The sequence below is a fragment of the Durio zibethinus genome, chromosome 12 (genome assembly GCF_047325235.1).
Source record: "Durio zibethinus cultivar Kanyao isolate XHJ-2024 chromosome 12, ASM4732523v1, whole genome shotgun sequence".
In the NCBI taxonomy this organism is placed as follows: Eukaryota; Viridiplantae; Streptophyta; class Magnoliopsida; order Malvales; family Malvaceae; genus Durio; species Durio zibethinus.
In genome coordinates, this window is record NC_143173.1 from 19,378,867 (window position 1) to 19,399,490 (window position 20,624).

The 20,624-nt window shown below is 29.6% G+C and overlaps 1 protein-coding gene across 2 annotated transcripts; it reads left to right on the forward strand.

The window, feature by feature from the left end:
- Positions 1 to 4,802: 4,802 nt before the first annotated feature.
- Positions 4,803 to 9,268, forward strand: LOC111297340 (uncharacterized). 2 transcript variants are annotated; one of them, XM_022892057.2, is made up of 7 exons: positions 4,803 to 5,365; positions 5,451 to 5,553; positions 5,834 to 7,006; positions 7,333 to 7,395; positions 7,494 to 7,714; positions 8,087 to 8,205; positions 8,847 to 9,268. In XM_022892057.2, the coding sequence occupies exons 1-7, from the start codon at positions 5,297 to 5,299 to the stop codon at positions 8,962 to 8,964; spliced, it is 1,866 nt and encodes a 621-aa protein (XP_022747792.1). In that variant the 5' UTR covers positions 4,803 to 5,296; the 3' UTR covers positions 8,965 to 9,268. The 2 variants fall into 2 exon arrangements, with proteins under 2 accessions (XP_022747792.1, XP_089597118.1); XM_089740992.1 differs by having other exon boundaries at positions 4,929 to 5,365; positions 8,087 to 8,200; positions 8,847 to 9,008.
- Positions 9,269 to 20,624: the final 11,356 nt, after the last annotated feature.

The window sequence follows — 20,624 nt, forward strand, 5'->3', positions numbered from 1 at the left end:
TATTATATATACACATAAACTAATTAATAATTGACGATGAATAAAAAATGTGATAATATTCCATTTTAAAACTTTTAATAGGTTACATGAATTTCCAGAAGGTATGAAGGTAGAGAATAAGAGCTTGAGTTGGATGTTGGAATTTCGCAGAAGTGAGATGCTAAGTTAGATGCCAAAAAGCATTAGGAAACTTCACCCTATCACAACCCCAAGATTGATTCGGAAATCCAAATGAACAAAGCCAACGTTGTCAATGACAGAACCTTGTATATATATATATATATATATATATATATATATATATATATATATATATATATATATATATAGTTAGATGCCAAAAAGCATTAGGAAACTTCACCCTATCACAACCCCAAGATTGATTCGGAAATCCAAATGAACAAAGCCAACGTTGTCAATGACCAGAACCTTGTATATATATATATATATATATATATATCATTTTCTAATCTTGACCCTTCCAATAAACTAAAGAGAGAATTATGTTAGAATTTTTCGTAAGTGAGTGATTATTAATTGATGATTTTAATTTTAATAAAATTAGTTGATGGAGTTAGTTTTAATATGAGACAAATATGAGAGCCCAATTAATTTTATGTGATTACCTAAATATGGGCTTTTACACATCTTATTGGGTCAGTGTGATTTATCAATTTGTGTAGACCTTTGGTCCAATAAACCTTTAATCAAAAGGTTACTAGGGTTATTTAAATAACAGGTTAAGGTCTCCTCTTTACTTTTCAACATTCGATAATTGTCCATTGAGAAACCGTTACAAAATAAGAGAATAGAAAAGTGGAAGATCATAGCTATTTCAGGATCATTTCGTATAAGTAATTTCACGATGACTATCCAAACAGGTAAGTTCGATCTCTTTGATACATGTATGGTATTCTAATTTTCATACATTGATCTTGAGTTTGTGCTTAAATGTGGTATCAAAGCCTAATTGTGTGAAATTAGGACCTAATTTCGTGATGATTTAATTAATTTTTGGATTAATTACTTGTTTGGGTGATTTTTTATGTTGTCAGAATTTAAAAATTTATATCGTTATTAATTGCATTCCTATTCAACTTTTTGTATTGATTCCTTATAGCTAACTTAAGATCTTTTTATATAGTGCTTCCATTGATGTTTTTTTATACTTCTAAGCTTTATAGCTTTCATCTATCTCTTTACAATGTATTTATTGGGGATACAAACTTGATATTTCTTGAGTCTAGCAGAGAATTTCCTAAAATTTAAACTTTATACAAGTACAACAGATCAAATTATTTGAAGAGTTGAATTTAACAAAATAATTTTGATATTCTCTAAAAATATTGATCTTGCACTCAAACAATGATTCATTTTTACTACAATCTTCAATAACTAGATCAAATTTTTTTTCAAATTCTTATTGAAGCTCTTTAAAAATATTAGGAGTGTAAACATCTCTCGCATGCCTTAACATGGTTGCAATCACCTTCATTATTAGAATGCATTGACTCATGTCATAATTAGATTTTACCTTATTGTAATATAAATAAACCACTAACCTTTCACAATGATTGAGGAATCGAACCACATTTAACTCTAAAATCAGGTACTCCTTCAATTGGTTATTGAAATTTTCACTTAGATAAGTACTTGAACTAAATATTTTCTTTCAAAATGCCATTATCAGCTTTTCTCTGTTCTCAAAAGTTTCAACCAATTATGTATTTCCTTGAAGATTATACTTGCTAATCATATCTTTTCATGCATGAACAAACTTTTCTTCGTATAAAATATCATTAATGTAATATAAAAACTTTTTAACCAAGGTGATATGCATTTGAAATTGCTGCCCCAAATGTCTTTTTGCATTTTTCGATCCACATATGCCAAATGCATAATTAATAAATAGTTTCAAGCAATACATTTTTTACAACTTTCGCCATTGCTTGATCTTGATCTATAATAATAGTTATTAGTTTTTCACCAGACATTGCTTGAATAAATGTTTTAAAAAGCTACTCAAACGATTCAATACACTTATTATAAAAAAACACAGCCTTATAAAGTACCATTTTTTTATGACGATTCAATCCAACAAATGATACAAGTAGTTGAGAAAGATTATTAGTTTATAGGTAGTATCGAAGCAAACATCACCAAAATGGCCATAGTAAAGTACCATTCTTGCATTTGTCCAAAACACATTAGTTATCAAACCATCCATATCAAGTTGTATAGCATAAAAAAATGAAAGATTCTTTAACAGTTGTTTTTGGAAATAATTTAACAACCTTTTAGCATCTCCTTCTTTCATATCTCTCATTCATTTTGAATACAAATAATTATTATAATCAATGAGGAGATAACCAACATTTTCTTGACCTCCTACTTGTCTACTTATGAACTTAATGGTTGATTTTTGTGGAATACTAAAATTATCTAACATATTTGCTTCAATAGCTTGAGCAACAGTCACCTTTCTTTGTGAGGACAGCATGTGAGCTTTTTCTGAAGATACAAACTTATGATTATGATTTTTTTCAAAATAGGTGACTTTATATTTTTCATTGGACTGGCAAGAAATAGTCATACACGCTAAGCAACATGTTCTTACTTGTTTTTTAGGCATCTTAACTTTTGTGTAACATTTGTCTAATACTCGAAAACCACTTTTGTAGCAAACAAATCTTTGAGACACTACATACGCATTTCAGCATACTTGTTATAAAACCAATAAACTTCATTTTCTTATTCAAATTGCATATTCAACTTTGGCGCCATCTTCAGTATTGCCTTGCTTGGGTCATAATTGTCTTCCATTATATTTGCTCCAATAAAAACAAATTGTTTATTAACATTAATGCTAAAAGGATAAACTATATTTATACTTTTTTTTAATGGTTGCCTATTTGTTCCTTATTAGCTTATTTGCTAGGATACTTAGCAACTATATACATGCATTACTGTCAAAATACCTTATACTAAAAAGTCTTTAGCAACCATTTGTAGTAGTTACACTACTATCAAGTAAATCAATAAAAACAATTGAATCCTGGTTTCCACCTATGAATGGGGTAAAAAATAGGAAAAAAAATGAAGGCAAAAATAATAGTAGTTTTAGCAACATTCAGGATAAATAGAAATACCTAGATAAAGTTAATTGGTTACTATATATGAAACTAGCATTATGAATTTACCAACTAAACAAGAACAAAAAAAAAAAAAAAAAGAGAAGACATTATTGATACCTACATGTACTATTTTTAATTAAGATTTTAGGTTTATTAACTTTTATACTAAGCCAAATGAAACGATTTGTTAAGATATTAAAAATTAAATAAGAAAAATCGAATGGTTACCATTGTGACAATTTATCAAACATATTAAAAACAATGGAGGTCTAAGAAAGCCTAGTTGATGAACAAAGTTTACTTTGAGGAATTGTCAATTGAATTAAAGAACCAAGAATTTCAATAAAATGGCTGATGGGTTGAGTGATTTTTTTAAAGGCAAATTTGATAAAAATAAAAGCTTTAATCTTACCAAAACCTTGATTTTTTAAAGTATTTGATTGCTATTGTCTTCAATTGTTTTAGCATAGAAGGATTCTGATATGATGGTTTCTGATTTTTTAAGAAGAAGGAAAATTGAAAGATACAATTTGGGTAGATAAACATAAATTTTCATTTGAGAGAAATTACCAAAGACACGATCTATTTTTTGCCATTAACATTAGTCATGGAGAGTGACCTAGATTTCATGTCCATATGTCAATACCTCTTTGGTTCAAATTAACAAATTGTAGGATTGTAAGAAATTTAATTGCAAGTGATATGATCCCCTTGAAAAGCTATCCTAATGTTTAAATATCTTTGATTTTTAATTTAGAAGTTTCAAATATAGTTTTAAAACTTAACAAAAATTAAAATATATGAATATACCTATATAGTTTATGGTATTTGAATTAGCAAACTTAATTATTTTTTAAAGAAATATCCTAATAGTTAAAAATATTTTATTCTTAATTTGGAAATCTCAAGTTCAAATCTTGAAAAAATGATAAAAGTGATGAGACAAGAATATTAAATTTATTATTTTAATTCAAAATTATATGTATAAAATTTTTTTATCTTATTTATCATGAATAAAATTTAAAAATTTTATAAAAAAATTAAGAATTTGTCTCATATTTGTATATCTATAAATTAATACATTTATATAAAAATAAAACACATAATAATATTCTAATATTTTTTGTAAAATTAAAAAAATTCGACTACAATGTATAAAAAATGAGCTTAAAAAATTGTTAAAAAGATTAAGGAATAATTGTTCGAATTGAATCGAATTTAGTTCATTTTTTCATATATTATATAATATTATAAAATTTTAAAATTTTAAAATTTGATCTAAATCTGAATCAACTCTTTATATTATCTAATCCAAATCAAATCAAATTTTATTAGTTTAATTTGGTTCAGTTTATTAATTTTTAAAATTTAATTTTTTTATTTTTATATATTATTTTGATATATTCAAATAAATTTTGATATAAAATTTTTATTTTTATTTTATAAAAATTTAAAATATATATTAAAATTAATAAAAATATATAATTCAATTCATTTCAATTTTTTTAAATATTCATCTCTTAATCCAAAATTCAATCCAAATAAAAAAAAATATTTAATATTAAAATTTCATTCAAATTAAATAAAAAAATCCGAATGAAACTAAATACTACTATTCCAAATCAATTTTCGGCCTTTTCATTTCTTTTCAACCCTAAAATGGATAGGAAACAAGGGGCAAAAGGGTGAGATTGGCGCACAAACGCGGGGTTGAAGGCGTGGCAAATGCGGCAAGAGTCCCTCCATCGTATTTGAATTTGAAAAAACAAAACCATAAACTCATCTCAGCAACGCAATCCCACGTTGTTTCTTGTTTCTTTTCTTTGCCCCTCAAATTCAATATATAAAAATTCCTCAGACAACAGCCTTTCTTAATCCTAAAAAGCGCGCTCTTCCTTTCCTCTCTCTCTTCTGCAAATTCAAATCCAAAACCACAAAACCCAGATTCCGCTTTGAACTTAATATTAAAAAAAACCAAGCCAAAACGCAGCAGATCCACCCTATGTGAGACGCCAAATTCCCTTCAGTTTTACACATTCTCAAATTCCCATTTCAGCAAAATCTCTATTTCTTCCAAACTTTGGAGCTTTTCTTGATTCTTTCTCAAATCCCATGAACTTGGTTCTTGCAAAGTTTTGAAATTTGGGTTTTGTTTAGAAGAAATGGAAGATCAAGCTGACTCGGCCATGGTTTCTAATGGCTTAGTATTCATGCCTGGATCTGATTCCAAGGTTGGCTTTTTAATTTTTTCTTCAATTTTCTTTTGTTGCGTTCAAAGTTTCTTGTTCATTTTCTTGGTTTTGAATTGCTTTTTAGTTGGTGGGAGTGGAGAGTAGCATTGATGATTTGGAGGAAGGACATGCAATTTCATCTATGCAAATCAAAATGAGAGATCTTGATTCCGTCGTCCGCTCTTATGGTAAATTTTTATGCTTATTTTGGGGGTAGGAAGGGGGCTGTTGTTCATTTGAATCATTGGAAAATTGATCTTCTTAAACATTAGAACTGATTATTGTTTTGGTAGCCTTATTTGTGCCCTTTTCTCCCCGTTTCTGCTTGAATTTGGGAAAAAAAAAGAATCAAATTTGCAATGATATTCTATAATGAACGCAGTTTTTTTTTGTCTGTTACTATTTTCTAATTGTAAACTGACATTTTTGAAAAAATTTTTTCATTTTTTCCTTTCATTTATGCAACAGAGATCAATGCCCATAATTCCAAGTCTTTAAAAAGAAAAGATTCTAGTCCGCCATTGCAGTTTAGTGAAGAGGGGGTATCTCAAGTTTCAGAGGTACCATTAACATTCAATTTTGATGGTTCTCAAGTTGAACGAGCTAAAGGGGAAAAGTTCTCAGCAGTGGTCCATCCTGTCTCTAGGCCTCTTGATCTTAACACTGAAATTCACATTGCTGTCAATGAATCCTGTGATAACAATCCGAAAGGTAAAGAAAACTTGGACAAATTGTGTTCACAAGAGAGTGATTGTGTAACCTCAAAAGGCGTTGGCTTGGATCTGAATGGGAAAGATGTTTCTAGCTCAATAAACCATGAATCAACTTGTCACAAACATGTCAAAAATTTGAAGCCAACGGATGTTTCTGAGTGTGGAAGTTCTGTTGGTCCAGTGGAGGAGAATGACTCATTAAGAATTTGGAAAGAGATGAAGCAAAATGGTTTTCTTTCATCTTCTCATGGGAGTATATCTATGCAAAATGGTTTGCTTTCATCTTCTCATGGAGGTATATTTATGCAAAATGGTTTACCGTCATCTTCTCATGGTGGAATAACAGTGCCCAAGCAACGTGGGAGGAAAAGTAAGAATGATGAGCTCAAGAAGAGGATGGAACTTGCAAAGAAAGAGCAGGCTGACAGGTTCACAAAAATTGCTGCTCCAAGTGGACTGCTCAATGGTTTAAACCCTGGCATTATAAATCATGTTAGAAATAGAAAACAGGTCCATTCCATAATAGAGGCCTTAGTGAAGCGTGAAAAACTTGAAAATTTGCATTCAGAAACCAAACAGGCAAGTCATGTCAAAGGTGGAAATAAAGATGATGGTGGTAAGAAGGATCATGGAAATATGAATGATTCAGGATTCCATCGACTCAGTTATTACCATGAAGATGGGCATCCAAATACTACATCCATGACCAAGATAGCAAGAGGTTATTTAGTGCCAATGCATAAGCCTTTGTCCTCAATTTCGGAGGAAAGATATGGAGATGGTGTTTCAAGCAGGGTAGACCCAGTCAGCGAGGATGATGCACTGGCATTGAAGTTGTCATCATCAACTAAGGCATCTGAGAATGGTCGCTCTTTGTCTAATGACGAATCAACAAACTTTACCAGTGCTTCTTCTCTTTCTGTAAAAGGTCAGAATTTATATTAGTTATCTAATTCTTTATTTCAGAACATCCTTGAAAAATGTGAGAATAATTTGTGATGACGAATAGATGTTGAAAAGAAGGTAGTTGAGTGATGGTACAGAGAGCTTATTCTTTAACATATTCATCTTTGTTCATGAAAAAAAAAATGGGCAATTGAGCAAGATGTGGATGCCCAATGTTTGCTGTTGTCTGTACAATGAAGCTATCTGGAATCCATTATCTTCAGTTGCTAAAGATGATTCATGTTTTTCTGGTGACCGTAGTGAAGAAAATATTGCCCAAACTCATATAAATGAGACATTATTTTTCAGCTGCCACTGTTGCATCTAAATGGTTGGAACTTCTTCAGCAAGATATTAAAGGACGTCTTTCAGGTACTTCTCCTCCACCCATATTGTTACTAGACATTTAGAGTTAGAATGGGATATGTATTTATGTACCTTTTTTGTTGTATTATTCTCTGCATTTGCAGCATTGCAACGTAGCAAGAAGAAAGTGCTAGCCGTAATTACAACAGAGCTGCCCTTTCTAATATCAAAAGAATTCTCCTCTAGCCAAGGGATCGATCCTAATATCATAAGAAATTCAGCTGATGGATTTTCCCTCGATGCTACTGCTGAGATGCATAGAGCAAGATGGAGTGCACTGTTTGATCAGATGGATAAATCTCTTTCTGAAGAAGAGAAACAACTAGTAAGCTGCAGAAAACTTGTCATGTGTACTGTTATTTAAAGGAATGGTACTTGAGCTCTTACTGGAAGAAGACTATAGTTGCTGTCTCTAGTGTTAGTTTGGAAGTCATGGGACTTAGGCTGTATAATTTAATCCTAGATATTCTTTTTATTGATAATCCTTTGCCAGTAGGAAAGGTAGATGATATGGTGCTACCTTTTATTAAAGCCAAGCGCCTTACATGTTGGTGAAAATAGGGCATTGATTACTTAATTGAATTTTACCTCTTCAAGTTCATTTTCTTCTTCTCAGTCTATTTCCTCTTAAGTAGAACCTTTATGTTCAGAAAGAAGGGTATCTCTAACCTTTCTTACTTTCCTACTTATATTCCAGGAAAACTGGTTGAACCAAATAAAATGGTTGCAACTGCATTGTGATCAGGGCTTGCAACATATGCATTGGAACATGCTTTACAGTTCACCACAACTAGAAGCATCAGGAAATAATGTCAGGTTTGAGTATAGTTTTAATCTTATTTTGGTATTATTATGGTTGGATATGCCTTAGGTTTTTTATATCCATTGGAATTTCTCATGACAGATAACTTCTGTATGAAAACTAAAAATGTTGAAATTGGGCATCCAAGACCAAAAGGATTTTGTTGCTTCATCCATCATACAAGTCTGTAAAATTTTGCTTTTGTGCCAAGCATTTAAAATGGTTTTGTACTTTCATTCTTTGTTCCTGATGTTGATCGTTGCCTTCAGATATCATTTATATGTTGTTTAGGATGTACATTGCATTATATGATCTAAATTCATATGCAGGCTAAAATTTCACCTTGTGGCCGGATACCCACACCTTAATGGTTGGCAAGTTTCAATCTGATGTTCAATCTCCCACCCTATACTTGGATCCTGTCAATTGCAACCCCACCAAAAAGGCCTTATATATGTGCTATTATCTAGCTTAATATAGGTCAAGAATTTAGCTGATATCAACATCTATTCATATCCATCTGCTTGTTCCTGCATTTTATGTTGACTGGTTGTCAGGAACTTTTATTAAGAATTTTTTTGTCCAATCACATTTACCTCTGGCTGCAATGCAGATATTTATGAATCTTTTACAATTTAGTCATGTTTTCATGCAGGTCAGGGATGGAGGATAGCTTTGACAGGGAATTGGCTGTGAGGGCAGCTGCTGCTTCCATTTATTCAACATGCAATTTCATGTTGTCAAAGGAGAATGTACCCTGTTCCTTAATCTGATTAAATGTGGCTTCTAATTTAAATTGAATTTTGATAATGGTGTCCTATCCTAGAAACATCAATGTGCATTATGCAAACTATTTATTAGCTTTTTGTTAGGTTGACAAGGCCTTGCTGGGTGGTGAATTTTCTAACACCAGAAGATTTTTTTTTTTTTTTTCATTTTACCATTTTCATTTTCTTTTTATGAGCATAGGGGCATATTTGATGTTAGACAAATGCAATTGTTGCACTGTGAGGTTCTTCAACATATTCTTTTGCTGAATCTGAAACAAAAATGAAAAATTATTCAGACCTTTTGTGCTATTTCCTTCATTTCATTATTAATAAAAGTGTTAGCATTGAATCAACTAAAATTAATGTTGAGAGATCAAACCTGCTTAATGAAAATAGTAAAGGGATTAAATTTAATTTTGAAACTAATAATTGATTTATTGAAAAGTAATTAGAAAAAAAATACAATGAAGGGGTTGAATTAAACTAAAAAATCCATTGTTTTTGTTTTCACTGTTAGTCCAATCTAGCTTTGAAGTGTAGTTTTTTTTTTTCTTTAATTTCTTAAAGAAAATCAATATTTTTATCTTTTTTATTATATAAGATAAATTATAAATGAGTAAATTACATAAAATCATTTTGCAATTTGAGATGATTTTAAAATGATTCTTGAAGTTTAAAATATGACATTTATCCCACTTATGATTTACTCTATGGCCGTTTTGCTAGACGTCGTGAATTTAACTTTCTTTCCGTCTCCTAACTTTACCCAGGCCACCAACACAATATTCATCACCATCTCCCCAAGCCTTCTTTCCTTCCATCTTCAAATTATACTCACCATCTTCCTCAACCAAGATGACACACTTCCGACACCTCACTTCCACTCTCAAACGACGCCGTCTCACTCACAATCGCACCTGCACTCGTCGGCCCTCTACTTTTCTCATTGGGCTCCCTTTTACCAAGTCCACTTGAATCTCCGACACCGACGGGTGATATGGTGGTGATCTGGTGCTGGTGGGTGGTGGATTATTTCTTGGATCTCTTTGGAGATTGGTGGCATAAGGTTCACATGTTGATGTCTGTAATATTTGCGACAAGTTGTGAGGTGAAGTGAGAGAAGAAACAAAGTTTAGACTATGAGTGAACCAAGAAGAATGCCGATAACTACCCATGGTCTTAACCTGAAAATCGATGTTTAAATTGGAATAAAAAATGGGAAGAGAAAAAAGGAATTTAAAATTTCATTTGGTATGATTTTGGATTCACCAAAATTAAAAAAAAAAAAATCAAGTTGTAAAAATTTAGAGGTAGAAAAGGAGTAAAAAACATTTATGAAAGGTGGTAATAATAAAGGAAAAGATGAAAAATTTTTTTTTTTATTTGTTTGATTTTAAATAAAAAATTTATCTGATTTTAGAGAAAAAATAAATTGGTGATAAAATAATAAATTAAAAAAATCATAATTTTAAATAAAAAATAATAAAACAAATTATAAGACAATTAAATTTTAAAAATATTTTAAATTCCTCTCACTATAAGAGAGAGTTTGGTTAGAGGAATTCACACATCTTTTCTTGAAATCTTACTATTGGGTATTTGATTTTAACATTTGGCTTAAGATAATCTGATTCTAAAAAAAACTGATAGATTTTCAACAGTTAAAGTCTTGAAATTAAAAACTCACATCTCTATGTGGTATTCGAGGATTTTGAGGGAGAAAGTAGTATTATTTTCAAATTTGCCTTGACTTAAAAATTATGAAATAATTGTTATCATTTTGAAAAGCATGTTTAGAAATGAATGCAATTCAGTTGTAAGTTTCTGTTAGTAAAAAATTTGGTTTATATATGACGTTTGGTATGAAAAACGCCTTCAATAATTTCTTATAAAAAATTGAATAGGGTTATTCAAAGCGTTTTTGATAAAAAAAAGCATTGAATAATCTCCAAAAATTTTATAAGGGGATTATTGAATGCGTTTTTGGCCTGAAACACCTTGAATAACCTCTATTCAATTTTTTTGTAAGGGATTATTGAAGACGTTTTTGGCCAATAATCTTGACCAATTTTTTGGAAGGGATTGTTGAAAGTATTTTTGGCAAAAAAAGCTTTAAATAATCTCCTGTCATTTTTTTTTGGATTATTAAAGATATTTTTGGTAAGAAATGCCTTCAATAATCTTCAAAATGCTTATAATAATCCCCTTTAATTTTTATGAGGAGATTATTCAAGGTGTTTTTGACCAAAAACGCCTTAAATAATTCCCTCTAATTTTTTATTGGGGATTATTCCAGATCTTTAAACGCCTTGAATAATCTCTTACAAAAATTAAATGGAAGTTATTTAAGGCATTTCTGGAAGAAATGCCTTAAATGATCATTATTTAAAAATTATTCTTTTTTATGTTCATAGATCAGAGTGTTATGACACGATCTCTCTTCAAATACACCTATAAATAAATTATTAAGGTGTTTGTATGGAAAAATGGCTTTATTGGTTATCAATTGAAGTGTTTCTTCCTACAACCGACTTAATTATCCCATATTAATTTTTTTTTCCTTCTCGATGATCGTGTTTTGACAATATGAATGTTCTAATGTCTAATTGTGAAGCAGAAGAGAATATAACTATCAACTATGGCATTATGTATATGGAACGCCTTATTCCATGTCTTATTCATTTTTCAATTACAAAAACAATTGAAATTTATATTCAACAGATCCTAGTTCATAGCATTTACTTTTTTCTTTGAAAAAATTTTAGCTTCCTCGTCCGTCATTTAATCTTCGTCCTGTTAAATTTATCGTTAATTTTTACACAAAACGGTGTGTATACTTTTTGATTGATAGTGTGTAATCCATGTTACCTTCCAATAAACTTATTTTTCATTTTTTAGATGTCGTTTAGCTTTGGATTAAAGGCGTTTTTGATATATATTATATGTTTTGTTGTTAAATTATTTTAGCTCATTTTAATCTTCCAATATTTTGTTTGTGATTTATATTTTATTTGATGATGTGGAGGAATTCCATCCACCTTATGCCAAGATTTACTTTCCATTATGTTTTCAATTTTAATGATATTCTTTTTTCTAAACAGTTATGGCTAGTTTTTCACTAAGAAAAATGCGATTGGTTACATTGCTTATGATACAATTGAACCAGACGAAGACTTTGTTGCATTTGTTATGTTTTGTTGTGACTTTATTAAATATTAACGTAAGAAAATGATGTAGACTATCTTATGGTAGAACATTTTATGATAGCCAATATATTAGATAGTTAAACTTAAACGCAATAGTCTTTGAGAGTGATATACAGTGTATAAATCATATTAGAATGGACAAAAGAGCTATTGCAAAATTATGTCATTTGCTTAAAACAAAAAGAGGTTACAGTCATCTAAACATATGTCAATAGAAAACTAGTAATTAGCTTCTTCCACATTATTGCTTATCATACAAAAAATAAGATTATGAAGTGTTAAGTGATTAGATCTGAAAAGACAATTAGTAGATAATTTCATTTTGCATTGAATTCTATTTTAAGATTGCATACGCTGTTGTTTAAAAAACCAAACCCAAATAAAAAATTCAACAAATAATAGATGAAAATGGTTTAAGGGTTGGGTGCGTTAGATGGGACATACATTAAAGTCAATGTTGATGTAGTTGACCGACTTAGATACAAGACTAGAAAAAATAAAATTGCTTTCAATGCCCTTAGTGTTTGCACCTTAGATATGCAATTCATATATGTTCTACTAGGATGGGAAGGTTTTTCAGCAGATGATAGAGTATTAAGGGATACCATTACACAAAGGAATGGGTTGAGGATCCCACAAGGTATTGTTTGTATTATGTTTGTGTTATGTTAATAACGATGTTGCTTATTTCCATATTAATAACGTTGTTGATCATTCTAACAGGTAATTACTATTTATGTGATGCTGGATATACAAATAGGAAAGGATTCTTGACACTTTATAGAGGTCAACGATACCATCTCAATGATTATAGGGTAGGACTCCAACCGATGACCTTATAGGAATACTTTAATATAAAACACTTTTAAGTAAGAAATTTTATCGAGAAAAATTTTGATATATTGAAAGCTAGATGGACAATTTTAAGGAAGAAATTATTTTCTTCAATTAAGGCACAATGTATAATCATTTCTGCTTGTTGCCTTATCTATAATTTTATTATGTTTGAGATGGTTTTTGATTATATTGAAGGGGATGTTACCAAAAAAAGTATTTTCCAATCACGTGAATCTGATCATCAATATTTGATTACGTATGTTGAGCCATCTGATTATTGGACTCAGTTTAGAGATAATTTGACTAATGATACGTTCATCCATTGGTTGTAATCTGGAGAATAATAACATTATAGATATATTTTGTATTTTATTATTTGTTTACCCAAATGGTTGAGAGTGTCTAATGAATATTACAATTTGGAGAACACATTACTTTATTTCCATGTTTATTCATTTATTTCGTTCCATTGATTGTTTTTTATTTAAAATATTGATATTGTTTCAAAATGACTAACCATTTGATTAGGAATTGAAATGTCTTCATTTCATGACAATCCATCGCAATTCGTTCGATGAGCATCCAGAAAATGATTGGATAGTTCTAGCTTTGGCAATCATTTATGGACTAGAGAGGAGGATTCGCATTGGGTTCAATGCCTACATTCTTTGGCTAATGATCCTAGATAAAAAGCAGATAATGGGACATTCCACGTCGGATATCTAGGTTATATTAAACAAATGCTGTAGCAAGTCATTCTTACGTCACAATTTAAAGTCACCCCTTATATCAAATCCATGATTAAGTTGCTTAAGAGACAATATCATGCAATTTGTGATATGAAAAATTTTAGTGGATTTGGATGGAATGATCAAGAAAAATGTATCATAGTTGAGAAAGAAGCATTTGATGAGTGGGCTCGAGTAAGTTTTTTTAGATGATATTATAGCTAAAGGGTATGGAATAAACCTTTCCTATTTTTTGATGATTTTAAAATGATATTCGAATCTGATAAAGTAATTAGTCAACGAGCTGAAACAACAGCTAATGTAGTTGAATCATTAAATGCTAATAAAAATGCTTATTTATCTCCTGAGTTTGATATCAATGTCGAAGGAAATAAGGAGAGAGGAGATGATAAAGATGAAATTTGTTCTGCTCTTTCAAGCAATGCTAGGATGATGTTGTCAGGTAAAAAGCGTGCTAGGAGTGATGATGGAGCAATTGTTGGGTTGGTGTATCAGATTGGCAATATTCGTGATTCATATGATTAGGCTGTGAATGTTATGAAGGACATTTTAGTTTACTTTAAGATAAAAGTTGAGCATATAGATAGAATAAAGTCATTTTTCAATGAAATAATACAACTCTACAAATTTATGTCTGATGAAATACTCGCCGTTGGTGAGTATATGATGAAAAAAAATCACAAAGTTGAGTTTTTCTTTATGACGCCGACTGTATTTATAAGTAATTACATTAGGAAATGATTAAATGAATGAAATGCATATTGCCCATTATTTGACTTTCCTCCTCTTGGACACATAGATCGCATTATATGCTGTTTATAAATTTGTTGTATAATTTTGGAAACCTATTTATTTAATTAAGGTAGGAAATGTAAGGTTGTAAATATGCAAATTGCTGCTTTGCATGTTAAACATGAGTTTATTTATATCGAATTCGTATTTGTGTGAATCAAATGCATAGTTATGTTACTACAAATTATATTTTGAAATTTAAATTATGAACATTATAGTATTTCAATATTACAACACACATTCAAATTTATAACTAATAACGTTACTATATAAAAATACTTTTTCAAATAATCATACTCAATATATGTGTATTCATATAAGCTATCAATTGGTGTAAAACAAATATATACCAATAATATTAAACCAATACTCCAATCGAAAGTTAAAAATTATTCATTCAACATGGCATGTTAAAAACATTATAAACAATATAATGCATATATTTACATCCAATCAACATTATCCAACCTTAAGGTGTAGCGAATTATAATACATAATCAGATCACTCTTTACGAACTTCATCAAGTTCATTTTTCATGAAGCTTCATTTACTCTCTCACTATAAAAAAAAATCAAAAGTAAATATTAATAAACGAGAACATAATTTAGCTTTTTTTATTAGAAAATATTACTATTATATGGAATTAATATTAACCGTGAATGGTATTATCATAAAATCATATAAAACTATCTTTCTTATAAAACGAATGACATAATATCTACATTCAGTATATCTTGGTTGATAGGGTACCTGAAAAATAAATTTAGTGAGTTTAGAAAACATTTATCTAAACAAACTCAACATAAAAGAATAAATTTCACATTTACCGATAATTACACCTATTTTATCTTTGCTTTTTTATCAACTGTAGACATTCCTCAAAATTAAACAGAAAAAAAATTTTTAATACAAAAATAAAAGTAATTATGAAGAAACACAAGATAATATAATAACACGTAATATCATACCTCTTTATAAAATTATGAATATCGAGGTTAGGCATCATCATTGGTTGAGCGAAATTAAATAAATATGACATAAAAGAATTGGTATCAATCATAATAAGCTATCAATGATGAATGCAAAATAGTAAGAATGATACACTTAGATTAGGCATCATCTCGATTCACGTAAGATTAGAATAATTAGTTGTATGAATATAACTTACGCAACATTATACGGCACCAAAAAATAATCAACCCATTTTTGCATACATTGACCTATATGATGACCATGGATAACGACAGTGCCATTCTGTTCACTAATTACATTTGGGTCAATGAATCTGAATCTATAAGTTATTTGTCTCACCTTGATCTTTTTATATAGGAAGTTGTACGATAGCAATCAACAGTACTAGTTAGTAATATACCTTAATATAGATTAATAGATATTGACTTAGCATATTTAAATTTATAAGTTAACCTTATATAGGCAACAATATTAGAAGTTGATATTTCATCCAAGGTACAAAATACCTCAATCTCAAGCCCCCCAAACTGATAGATGATCAAATGACCCATCCTTAGAGTTAATGGTAATGATGTTTCCATCGGATAACTAATCAAGTACATAATTAGATAATGCATTAATGGCAACTTCAGTAATGGTCATCCTTTGGGTTTCAACATCTTGTTATAGTATATAATGAAACATAAGTATTAAAACCAAATCAATAAATACAATAAACAAATAAATATTAAGTGAATAAATAAAATCATACTCCATAGGTGATACTGGAGGATAAATTTGCTGGCTAACTTGAAACGAAAACTTGTCCTTGCTGGATGTTGCTAACTAATTGCCTCTAAGCATGTTAGGTTGCATTGCTACCAACATTGCCTCCAAAGTTGCAAGTTATTACTGTTGATCATTTAGGCATTGCTTTTGGTTATCAAGTCTTTGCTATTGTTGCTGAATGATTATTTTATATTGTGTATTCGTCATTGAAGGGGTTTTGGGTTAATTATTGAAAAACTTTGATGGTAACACAAATCTACCAACCCTACGAACCTGACCATGTCTTTCTTTTGCTCCTAATGCTAAAGACAAGGGATCTTCATTATAACCGATTCGTAGTTCATTAGATTTAAATTTAGTAGCAAAATCAACCTAAAAGACAATAATAAGATGGGGCATGACAACAAAGTTATACAAGTATATAGTGATGAATACAACCACAAAGTCAATCATACCTGATAAAATGAACAGTTATACATACAATCTTTTTAACCATTTATTCGATTGTTTCATCTGTAAATGATTTATCTTTTCGCTTATGTTTTTGTTTCTACACATCTTATTTAGAAACTTTGATGCCAGAGCTAGATGATTTCTAATAATTAACGCTATATAAGAATCAAAATTTATTAAATAAATGTTCATAAATATTCGTTTATCAGTATAAAACAAGTGTGTGAATACTTATAAGATCATGCTTGACATTTGTCTAACCCTTTTTTAATGTTCAATGGTGATATACTTGTTGGCCCAAATATTATTTTGTTGTTTTTTGATTTTTTTAAAAAGTAAGAAATAAGGTAAATCGCATATTAAGATATCAAATATACCATATAAAATCTTATAACAATTAACATAATAGGTATGCATACCAAGAATTTTTCCAATAGTCGATCTCGAATAAAATACGTCCAATCTTGATAACTGATAACATCTACATATGATGAAGGAGGATCAGCCAACATATCACTATTATCAATGAAAGGTAAAATATATTGGGTTGTCAATCCATTTTTGAAGTCTCTGAATGCTTTTTTAGTCGATTGCAACACAAGCTTTTATACTCATTTAGGACATCAAACCGTTCCTAATAAATTTAAAACAATTTGTATGAACACATTGAATTTCAATTAAATGATCATTTAACAAATTTTATGAAATAGTTGAATAAACATATCATAACTGACTCCCATATATGATCATTTAGATCATTAGAATATTGTTGCCAATTATGGTACATAATAGAAATGCTACTATGGATGATTGCTCTAATGTGACTAGTGAACTTGGCAGCTCAATCAAACACAGGTTGCCCATTTGGATTGAAGTCAACGTGAATTTTTATATTAGTCATTTGAATTTGTTTATTTTGTCCTCTTGCTTTTTTTTTTTTTCACTACGGGTGTGTTTTCTTCATGTTCAGTAGAAAGAGACATATTTTTTGAATTCTATAATATTTATGATTTTGATCATAATTATACAAAATACACCAAATTATCTCTCTAAATTTCACACAGTAATAAAATATAACCAATATTATACTATAGTTACTAAACCACTATACGTAAAGCATCTTCAAATTAATAATAATTTATGGGTACAAGCCATGCTATGATTCCCATCTTAAATAAAAGTTTCATGCAAAACAAATGATAAGTAAAAAAATACACACAATTTCCACAATACCATTAAGCAAACCACAAAATTTAAACAAAACTACAAAGAAACACCATACATGCAATAAAAAGAGGTTGGGTGACTGAGGTGATGGTGGAATGAATAAAAAAATTTATATATATAGTAAGGAACGAAAAAAAAAACCTATATTGAAGAATATAAATAATACAATAAATAGATAAAATATGCACATACCGGTAAAAAGAAAGGTGTGACGGCATTGACTTATTGATGGTTGATGACGATGAGAGAGATAAAAATACCAAAAGGCAAACTAAATGAGTTGATGGTTTAGGGGTTGGTTGCAATGCAACTTTTTATCATTCACTGTGGTAGCTATTTGGGTTTTCAAAGTTTAAGAAAAGAGAATAAATTTTAAAAGTGATCACTAAAGGCGTTTTACAAAAAAAAAAAAACCTTAAATGATTTTTGATATTATAAAAAATGTTAATTTAGGGCATTTTTTTGTCAGAAATGCCTTGAGTAATCCAATTCAATTTTTTGTAAGGGATTATTTAAGGTATTTTCTATGCCAAAATACTTTGAATAATCCTCTCAAAAATTTTAAAAGAGATTATTTAAGACGTTTTTGGTAAAAAACGTATTGAATAATTCTCTTAAAAGAAGGAAGGGATTATTCAAGGTTTTTTCTAGGCAAAAAACCTTGAATAATTCTCTCAAAAAAAGGAAGGGATTATTCAATGTATTTTTTAGGCAAAAATGCCTTGAATAATCTCCATTATTCAAGATATTTTTGGCTAAAAATACCTTGGATAATTCCCTTAAAAAATTTTAAAGGGATTATTCAAGGCCTTTTGACCAGAAATGTCTTCAATAATCTCATTCAATTTTTTATAAAGGATTATTCAAGGCATTTTCTGGGCAAAAATACATTGAATAATTTCGTCATAAAAATTTAAGGGATTATTGAAGGCATTTTTAACTGAAAATGCTTTGAATAATCTCCTCATAAAAATTGAAGGAGATTATTGAAGGCATTTTTGGTCAAAATACATTGACTAACCTCATTCAATTTTTTCTAAGGGATTATTTAAGGTGTTTTCTAAAAAAAAAAAAAGGAAGGGATTATTCAAGACATTTTTGCCTAAAAAATGCCTTGAATAATCCCCAAATTTTTTTTTAAAGGGGTTTATTGAAGGTATTTTTGGTTGGATACGCTTTGAATAATTCCTTCATAAAAATTGAAAAAGATTATTCAAGATATTTTTTGCTAGAAACGCCTTGACTAACCTTATTCAATTTTTTCTAAGGGATTATTCAAAGTTTTTTTTTTTTAAAAGAGGGAATTATTCAATGAGTTTTTTTGGGCAAAAACACCTTGAATAATAATAAAAAAAGGTATTATTAAAGGTATTTTTTTGTCAAAAATGCTTTCAATAATCCCTTCTAATTTTTAATTGAAAAAGATTATTCAAATCGTTTGACTAGAAATACTTGAATAACCCTATTTAATTTTTTGTAAGAAATTATTTAAAACATTTTTTGGTAAAAAGCACCTTAAATAATCCTCCAAAAAACGAGAGGGGATTATTGAAAGAGTTTTTTTTGCATAAAATGCTTTGAATAATCTCCTCTAAAAAATTGAAGGGGATTATTGAAAGTGTTTTTGATAAAAAATACCTTCAATTATCCTTTTATAAAAATTGAAAGGGATTATTCAATGTGTTTTTGGCTACAAACACTTTGAATAATCTAATTTAAATTTTTATAAGGATTATTCAAGGTATTTTTTAACAAAAAAACTTTAAAAAATCTCTTTCAATTAAAAATTCGATATTTATGTTATCATTATATATGTGAATGAGATTATAATAATTATTTAAAATTTAATATATGTGAATTTTTTCTCACCAAATGAATGAATCTGAATACGTGATACTCTAAAAGTAAAAAAAAAATTTAAGTATTATATATTTTTTAAAAATTTAAGTATTATATATTTTTTAGAAATTATATTTTTCTTCGAAAAATACGATTTTAAGAACCAAATATCTCCTAAGATAATTTTACGTAATTCATTTATTATATATTATATATATATATATATATGGAAAAATCTTACTTCTCATCAAACAGAGGAAATAGTTTCCAACTGTAAAAAGGGTACAATAAAGCCTGGGCTCTCACCTGTCCCAGCCTGTCTGCCGGTACACTTAAGCTCCTTCTTAGCTAGGCCATGGGCCACTCTATTTCCTAGTTTAGGAATGTACAATATATCGCTCTCTTCCAAGCAAGCGAACAGATCCCTACCTTACACAATTATATTACCTATTGGTGAAAGGTCCAGATCATTGTTTCGCAGCTCCTCACCACTGTAACGCTATTTCCTTCCAATATAACTCTCTTACCCCATTTCCAAAGCAAACTAGAGAGCTTGGCATGCCGCCTGGTCCTCCACCTGAAAAGAGCCTGAAGAGAACAGCAACATGCTCGCTACAGCTCCCAACAAGTTCCCCCTATCATCTCTGATCACTGCTCCAATCCCTCCTCTTTTCAACTGGTTATCAAACGCCCCATCAAAATTAACCTTACTTTGTCCGGGTCAGGGGGCCTCCATCTCGTAACCACTGTGATAGCTCTTGGTGGATGACACTGGGCTGCATTGTATTCTAAGCTGTAATTTGTCATGTGCCTTACCAC

Bases quoted from the DNA above. Each gene is read 5' to 3' on its own strand.
- LOC111297340 (XM_022892057.2), top strand. From the start codon at position 5,297: ATGGAAGATCAAGCTGACTCGGCCATGGTTTCTAATGGCTTAGTATTC. The intron at 7,715-8,086 runs GTAAGCTGCAGA...CTTATATTCCAG, and splicing joins CTGAAGAAGAGAAACAACTA to GAAAACTGGTTGAACCAAAT. The intron at 8,206-8,846 runs GTTTGAGTATAG...GTTTTCATGCAG, and splicing joins GCATCAGGAAATAATGTCAG to GTCAGGGATGGAGGATAGCT.